The following is an 8568-nucleotide window of genomic DNA, read 5'->3' as shown; positions in this document are numbered from 1 at the left end:
CAGTGGATGACACTTGGTGAGACCCCACTGTGTTTTTTGTCTCCACCCATTGGCTCATTAAACCGCAATTGGTTGATCTGTGTCACTCTCATTTTATAGCAGGGGACACAGCAACTTGACCAAGATTCCCCTGTGAGGATATGCATAGCCCCAGGGCCCTCCATATCACTCCTGGGCTTGGCGTAGAGCCACCTTGGCCACTGGGATGAGGCCAGCTCCTTACTCTCTTCCCGCCTCCTCACCCCACTGGCGCCTAAGCATGAAAGAGCCTCCTGTTCCTCTAGGGAATTAGCAGCTCTGAGTTTCCAGCAAGACAGCCAAAAGTGGTCCATTCATTCGCCTTAGTGAGGCCGACTAAGAGCTCCCTCCCCACTCCTCCCACCCCAGGGGATGAGGCCGGGAGAGTGCTAGGGGAGCCGGTCCTGCTCCTCTGGCTCTCTAAGGGAAACTGAGTCACCTAAAAGCAAAGTTATTTGGCCAAGATCATCCAGGGAGACAATCCCCAGTCTGACTCTGGAGTTCCCTCTAGTGGACTGAGTTCTGCATTTTTCAGGGGAGGAATTGAAGCTCCGAGAGAGTCCAGGATTTGCTGAAGCCACCCAGCAAATTTGGGTCGGCAGGGCTCTATCTGTGTCACTGCTTCTGAGGAGGCACTGAGGACCCACTAGGAAACAGGTCCCACTCTCCATGAGTCTGTCATCCTGGAGCAGGGCAGGAAAGGCCCTCGGATGGTTCCAAACCTTGGTTCCCCCTGGGAAAGGGACTTAAATGACAGTGGGAGAAGGGGTGGCTGGATGTGAAGGAACCTAGGTGGGCATGTGTGGGAACACTGGGTCTGCGTGTGAGACAGCACCTGAGGACTCTGGATCATGGTGTTGGTGACCTTGGTGCAAAGTGAACATGGTCATGGGCTAGCTGCCTGTGGGTGGGCCTGTGGCTGTAAACATGGCCCCATATGAGCAGTGTGGTCCAGGTGCAAAGGGACTCTCGGTCCCCGGCTCACATCTGTGACCTGTGTGTGTACAAGGGTGGTTGTGTGTGGCTGTTGCCAAGTGAAATTGTATGTGAACTGATTTGCTGTTGGTGTGACTGTGTGTCAGTGGAGGTTGGTGACATTGTCTGTGACTTGTCCCTGTGTCACCTTGGGGATGTTCTGAAGCACTTTGCGGGATACTGTTCACTCCTGAGACCAGCTCTCCAGGAGGGTCCAGCCTCCTTCCCAGACTCTGCTTTAGCCCACCCCATCCCCTCCACCACCTCATCTCATTGGCAGCGGCCCCTGGCCCAGAGCCCCCACTGGGGGGGGGGCGGGGGGGCAGAGAAGGCACTCAGGGATGGGGGTGGAGGGCACTTGGCCAATCCCAGAACAGGCCTATAAATAGCTTTTTGAGCCCAGCAGGTTCCCAGGCAAGGTTGCTTCATTCAAGACCCCAGCAACAGGCCGCCCCTGGCCCCAGGCCAGCCTCCCTCGGCTCAGCCCTGGCACCCTGGCACCAGCGGGGGTGGGGGTGGGAGGGGGAGTACAGGAGCAGGGGGGGGTCAGCTTAGTACTGTGGCCATCAATCTGGGCTCCCACCTGGTCCCTACCCACGCTGTCCAACCTCAGGCACATGATTTTGTCTCCCTGAGCCTCAGTTTCCCCAGCAGCCTCTAAAATGAACAGCAACAAGACATCAGCCCCTGTGCGGGCATTTCCTTCCCATTTCTGTCTCCTAGGAACCCAGAAGATTGGAACTGTCAATCATTCCCAATTTAGGTGGGGAAACCGAGGCACAGAACGAAGCGATGGCTTGCCCAGGATCTCACTCTTACCAGCCGCAGGGAGGGGGCTTGAACCTGGACTTGGGCAGGTCGAGCTCACTTAGTTCCCATACAGGACACATGGCTCTCAGCCCCACAGCGCCAGCCACAGCCTCCTCCCTCTCACTGGCCTCCCCAACCAGGCAGCACATGCCATTTGGGTGCTGGTGACACTGCTGTCACCCACAGACATTCACATCAGCTATGATCCCTAACCTCCATCTCTCCTCTGTGACATAGCCGCTCCTTGGTGTGTCGCCTTGGCCTTCCGGGCTGCCCCTTGCTCACCTGGGCTCTCCCCTCATCTCTCAAAAGTTCCATTCCCCTCTTTGATAATCTGGAGGAAATGATTTTGCCCCTTTTTCTGTTTGAGACTCACTCTGAGAAATGCTCAAAGACACACACACCGATGTAGGTAGGACAGGGGACCGAGGACCAGGAGGCTCTGCCAGCACAGCCTATCACAGCTGAAACTCAAGGACCACGGGAAGGAAGGCAGGGCAGGTGCCTCCTCCCCATCTGCTTTTTATTGTGGTAAAATTTACATAACATTTACCTTTTTTGTTTGTTTGTTTGTTTTGGGTGCTGAGGATTGAACCCACAGTATCACTCTACCATTGAGCTACACTCCCCAGGTCAAATTTATCATTTTAAACTACAATTCAACTGGACATGGTGGCTACACAAGAAGCTGAGACAGGAGGTCTGAAAGTTAGAGGCCAGCCTCAGCAACTAAGCAAGACCCTGTCTCTGAAAAAAATAAAAAGGTTAAAAAAAAAAAAGGGCTGTGGCTAAGTGGTAGAGAGCTTGCCTAGCATGTGTGCGGCACTAGGTTCAATTCACAGCAGCACATATAAATAAGTAAAATAAAGGTCCATCGACAACCAGGAAAAAAATATTAAAAAAAAAAAGGTCTGGGAATGTAGCTTAATGGTAGAGCATCCCTAGGTTCAATCCCCAGTACCACACAATAAAAAAAATAAATAAATAGTGTATGACTCAGTGGGATTAAATACATTTTACATTATTGTGCAACCAAGGTTCATCCACATTGTGACATGGTTCAGAGATTCATTCTTTTTTATGACTGAGTAATATTCCATTGTTTAGATCTAAGCTTTATTTTCATTTTTTGACAGTGCTGGGGATAGAATCTAGGGCCTCCCATGTGCTAAGCAAATGCTCCACCACTGAGCTACACCCAGTCTTGGATCTAAGTTTTTAAAGATTAGAGTCTTCTGTCAAGGGCACCCATTTGCCCCTTCCCTAAGCATAAATATTTCTGTGCTAGCAACATTCATAGTATTCGCTGTATAGATGCTGACCGGTTAAAGGTAAATGAAGAATGAACGGTACAGTTTGGCTAGAGCAACTCTGAGGTGTGATACATCCGGGCTCTGACATGCCAGGTCTCTATCAGCTGCACGACCAACTAGTCTCCCCCTCCTCTCTGAGCCTTGCTTCCTCTCTATAAATGTGCAAAACAGTAATTATAGCCAAAACTGCTTCTAGCATGAGCCGCTGCGAGTTAGGCTGACCAAGATTCAAATTCCAACTCTGTTCTTCCTCTCTGTGTGACCTTGGGAAGCAACTTTACTTCCCTGGGGCTCAGTTTCCCCACCTGTAAAATGGGGCACGTCCCATCACGGGGTTTGGCTGGGGTCACATGAGGGGGGTCCTGAGGCAAAAAGAATGGGGGGAAGTCAGGTGCAGCCTTCCCCCAGGTGGGGTGAGTGTTAGAAAAATGCATGGGGGATTTTAAGCAGAGGGAGCCCCCACAGTCGTGCAGCTGGAGGCCGCGGGCTGGCGGTGGCGCATGCGCAGAGCAGCCCCGCGGCCCCTTTATAAGCGCTGAGGCGGCGCTGGGGCGAGCGGAGCGCAGGGCGCAGGGGCTGGACCGAGCGCTGGGCGAGCTGAGCTGGAGAGTCCTTTGTGCCGGGCGGCCGCCCCGGGATGCGTCCGAGCTAGGAGCCAGGTGTGGGGGTGTTCGTCGTGGGGAGCGGGCCGCGTTCGTGGAAAGACCTCAGGATTGGTGACAGAGCCGGGTTTTGGGGAGGGGGCCTGGGATCAGGGAGAAGCCCCCAGATTGAGGAGGGGGGCGGATGGGGGAGGGGACCCCTGGGGTGGAGAGGAAGCGCTAATTAGAAGGGGACCCAGGGGTGTCCAGGGGCTCTGCATGGGGGGAAGGTTGCCGGGGAATGCGGAGACAATCCCGCGGTGGGGAGGGGTCCGGGGCTGGGGGTGGGTCTCAGGATGAGGCAGGAGGCGCTGGGAACCAGGGCTAGGGGTGGGGCACCCCGAGTTTGGAGAGAAGAGACGCCCAGTGACTGAATGGGGGACTCCGGAATAGGCACCCCTGCGTCTGAGCTGACACCCCAGGATTTTAAGTGGGGATTCCCAATTTCCAGATGAATGGAGGATTCCGGGTTGGACTGCAGTAGTGTGGGTCCCCCACCCCCCCAGATCAGCCTGAGTCCGTTGGAAAGGGGTCTTGCCCTGAGAGTGAATGGACACAGGGAAAGGGAGCCAGTCGTGTCCCTGTCATTTTGGGTTAGGTTCTGTCACATCCTGACTCAGAGAGGAGGTTCTGGGGTGCCCCATCCCAAGGTGGCCCCTGTTGTCCCACGGATCTGGAGTTGGGGTGTTGTCCTTTCTCCCAGGGAGGGTAGTTCTCTGAGTGTCCCAAATGAATGCTGGGTGGAGGGCAAGAGCTCCCAGTTCTGGATCCCCGGGACTACGACGAGGGCACTAACCCCAAGACAGGGACTGTCCCCAGCACTTCAGCATCTGTCCGCATCCTCACAGAGGGACAGACCCTTGTCTCACCCCCTTTGGTTTATATCAATGCCTGTGGAAACCCTGCTTTGGTTTGGGGGACATAAGCGCTGGCAAGTAGGGGGCTGGGACCCCAGGCCAGCCTGACTGGGAGTGACCCCCATCCTTCCGCTTTGTTCCTTTCAGCGGCATCAGTGGGAAACAGCCGGGCTGAGGAGAGGCTTGGCACTGGGCCCAAGCCAGGGACACGGAGATGGGGCAGGGAGAGAGGGGTGGATGCACTGTGGGACCCCCAAACCCAGGAGCCTCAGTGGCCCCTGGACATTCCCAAATGGAAGGTCCCCCACCGCAGGAGGTGGTGGCTTTGTGTGTGTGTCTGCTCTAGGCAGTGAGGAGGGGGTGTGCCCCAGGGGTCTAGGGTCCCCAAGAATCTGATAGGACTGTGGTGGGTGTCTTTGTCAGGAAACTTGTGCCAGGGGGCCACATCACCAGGTGGCCAACTGATGTATGCCCACAGTCACCAAGGCCACATTAATCCACCCTGGTCTGTGCCAGGGTCTGGTATGGCAGCGTGCGTGATGGGGACCGTGTCTGATGGTGTTCGATTCATTGAGGGGTCTCCGTGGGGGGGGCTGAGACCGAGGGCTGAGTCTTTGTGTGGAAGACGTGCCGCCCGCCTTGTGAGTACCCATATTGCCTCTCTTTGTTAATATCACTGTGAATCTGTGCATGTGTGTCTCCCAGGGTCTGTGTCTGGGATGTGTGACTGCATGTGTGTGGCAGGGGTCCTCTCCATGTGATTGGCAGTGTGGACCCTGAGAATGGGGGGTGTGGGATGTGATCTGTGTGCAGAGTTGGGGAGCTGACCCTGGGAGAGGGTAGGCAGAGGTTGAGGTCCCCTGGGGGCAGCCCTGGATGCCTGGCTATCTTTCTCCTGCAAGGAGTTCCTCATTCAAACCCCTGTGTGTAAATACACCCCAGTTCTTAGGCCAGCAACACACGCGTGTGTGCATTGCCCCTGCTGAGGGGCACTCGGATCGGATCCACACGCCAGAAATGACACTGGGTCCTCTCCATCCACCTAGTGCATGAGCCTGCTAGAGCTCCCACGCAGGATGTCCACACCCCACAGGGTGAATCTGCATGTGCACCCTTGCCTGGCACCCTAGATGCACACCCGGTCACCCACAGAAACGCCTGCTTAACAAACTCACCCTCACTCGGTGCTCACCAAGACAGGAGGTGGGAGTGAGAGAGGGGAGACACACACTCTCATACTGATCCAGACCACCCCTCCCCCAGCGCCCTGCAGGCCCCTACTTGCATATGCATGAGGCTCATGCATCATTCATGAGGGGACGGGCCCCAGACAGCTGTGTAAATGCTCACCTCTGGTGGCCCTGGGGAGGAGGTATTTTAAGAGAAGGGTGTGGGTGTGAGGGTGTAAGTGGAAGGCAGTGGGAGGGTGAGGAGGGCAATGTGCACCTGAAACTGTCACCATGTTGGATCACCTCAGGATATTTTTAGTGTGTACATGAGGCATTGTGTACAAGGAACTGTCTTTAAATTTAACATGTCCAGGACTTTACAATCTTAGCTCATTTCCTTCTCAAGATAGCCTGATGAGGTGTGTGCTGGATGATCCTTATTTTAAAGATGGAGAAACTGAGGCACAGAGAGATGGAGCAACTTGTCCAAGATCACACAGCACAGTGTGTAAGGAATAAAGACAGGGTTTGAAGTGAGGTCATTTGGATGTAATCTGAGCTCTGAACCATATGATGTGCATCTGCACGTGTGTGTGTTTGTGTGTGTGAGAGAAAGAGGGTATTTTCTGGCTTTGTCCCCACCCCACCCCCAGCCCTGCTGAGGCAGGCACAACCATTGGGATACCCCATGCTTGCTTAGGGGTTCCAAGCGGGAGAAATGAGGGCAGCTTGGGATGGAGGCAGAGGTTGCTGAGGTTTAGAGATTGGTAGTTGTGGTCACTGGCTCAGGGCCTTGGCCTTGACATGTGCTATGCTGTGCATTCTGAAGCAAACTGCTAGCCCTCTCTGGGCCCCGAGGCACCATGTGAGTAGGCTGGAGGCAGGGACCCACGTGGTGGGCAGTGCTGCTGCATTATCACCTCAAGAGTTCAGCACCACGGACAGGTCCCTCACCAGCTCTCAGCAGGGGCCTCTGGGAACTGGGAAGGAGAGCTGAGAAGAACAGCTGGTCCCCCCATGGCCTCTCATTCTAGACTCTACCCACAACTCGGTCTTCAGGGCTATTCTTTTATAGGGGTGTGGTTTGCATGTGACATTCTAATTTTCCATCTGCTCCCACCTTCTCCAGCCCCACTGAAGGGTGGGGTTCCAGAGGGGTGGGAGGCTTTGGGGAGGAGCCACCTCCCTGGGAGAATGTACCATCTGAAAGGACCCAGCTGTGTCCAGCACCTGGAATGGACTATGATGACAGTAGATTTTGAGTAATGGCTGAGGCCTCTGGACCACGGCCCCTACAGAGAGCTGGGCCCACACTGCAATTTCTCTGCAAGCCGCAGAAGCTTCTTCACCAGACTGTGTGAAGTCAGGGGGAGGCTGGGGTGGGCAGGGGTGAGGCCCCTTCCTCCAGCTGGGACTTGGCAGCTCCTCAAATATCCCAGAAACCAAGAATAGACTCTTGGTGACAACCAAATCCTGGAATTGAAGCTGAGAATCGTGTCAGTCAGCAAACCCAGATTAAAGGCTGGCTTGGAGGCTCGCCTGCTGCCTGGACGGGGGACCTGGGAGGACCAGGACTGGCTGCTGCCCTCTAGGAGCTCCCAGTCTGATAGCGGAGGTTGACTTTAAAAATAGGACTTCAGTCTTGCCCGTGTTATGCTCAATAATATTAGCAACAGCTAAAATGTACTCCTTCGTGCCAGGCAGATTCTAAGCATTTTATATATATTGACTCACTATTCCTTCCAACCATCTGATGTTATCCCCATCTGACCCACAAAAAGAGAGAAAGTACAGAAAAGTTAAGCTACTTGCCCAAGGTCACACAGCAAGGAACAGACAGACGGTCAACCCCTTGGTCTGATTCACTCCACCACCCATGTTTCTGGCCATGAGGCTTTGGTGTTAGGATTCTGAAGCCAGGTGGCCCTGGGTTTGAATCCTGGCTCAGCTCTTGTTTGCTCACTCTGTGACCTTGAGTGACACACTGGCCTCTCTGGGCTCTAGTTCCTGATCTGTAGAGTAGGGGGGATTTGCTCCTTCCATGTGGCATGTCTGGGAGGACAGTGCTGTGACTCATCCCTCCCTTCCTCTGCATTTCCTTCTAGGTTCAGGATGGGGGCCACATCTGTCTGGGTCTCAGGCCTCCTGATGCTGCAGATGCTGCTGTTTGTGACCGGGAATCAGGGTGAGTTGACTTGTGGGGAGAGAATCTTTTCACTTTGCAGCCACAGCCAGGGATCTGGGGGATTGATGAGATGGGGCTGTTACATTCCAGAGCCTTCTCCTGCTGGCCCTCTGGCTTGATCTAAAGAATAAAACAAGAATAGATGAAAAAAGGTCTTTGAACAGTCAAAAGAGAACAAGTTACCTGAGAGGTTATTTTTAGTCATTACCAGCAGAAGCTGGAGGTTCCCGCCTCTCACCGTTTTTGCTGAAATGAACTGAAAAGGGAAAGAACAGCATTGCGAATCGTGCAGAGATTGATTGGTGATGTCTGCCATAAGAGGGCAATGGAGATAAAGGTGTGTGCGCTTCTCTTGGCATCTCCCCAAAGGTGACCAAGAGCCCAGGCTTTAGAAATCCATCAGTGATCTGCTTAGTGGCCTTAGGCAAATATATGATCTTTGAGTTTTAATTTCCTCAACTCCCCAAAAAGAAGATCAGACATCACACTCTCTGAAGATGATTGTGAAAATGAAGCTGGGCGTGGCGGCGCACGCCTGTAATCCCAGCAGCTCAGGAGGCTGAGGCAGGAGGATCGTGAGTTCAAAGCCAGCCTCAGCGA

General features: G+C 54.1%; 1 protein-coding gene across 1 annotated transcript in view; it reads left to right on the top strand.

Moving 5' to 3' along the window:
* The first annotated feature begins 3643 nt into the window (after positions 1–3643).
* Positions 3644–8568, top strand: part of Ncan (neurocan) — a 29005-nt gene continuing 24080 nt past the window's right edge. Inside the window, exons 1-2 of the mRNA XM_058576571.1 lie at positions 3644–3775; positions 7889–7968. Of these exons, the coding sequence (XP_058432554.1) occupies positions 7896–7968 (73 nt within the window). The 5' untranslated portion in view covers positions 3644–3775; positions 7889–7895. The remainder of the gene's footprint in view (positions 3776–7888; positions 7969–8568) is intronic.

This window comes from Marmota monax, unplaced genomic scaffold (genome assembly GCF_021218885.2).
Source record: "Marmota monax isolate L192 unplaced genomic scaffold, Marmota_monax_Labrador192_F-V1.1 WCK01_AAM20220418_F8-fsc00021, whole genome shotgun sequence".
Lineage (NCBI taxonomy): Eukaryota > Metazoa > Chordata > Mammalia > Rodentia > Sciuridae > Marmota > Marmota monax.
This window is presented reverse-complemented; position numbering and strand designations above follow the sequence as displayed.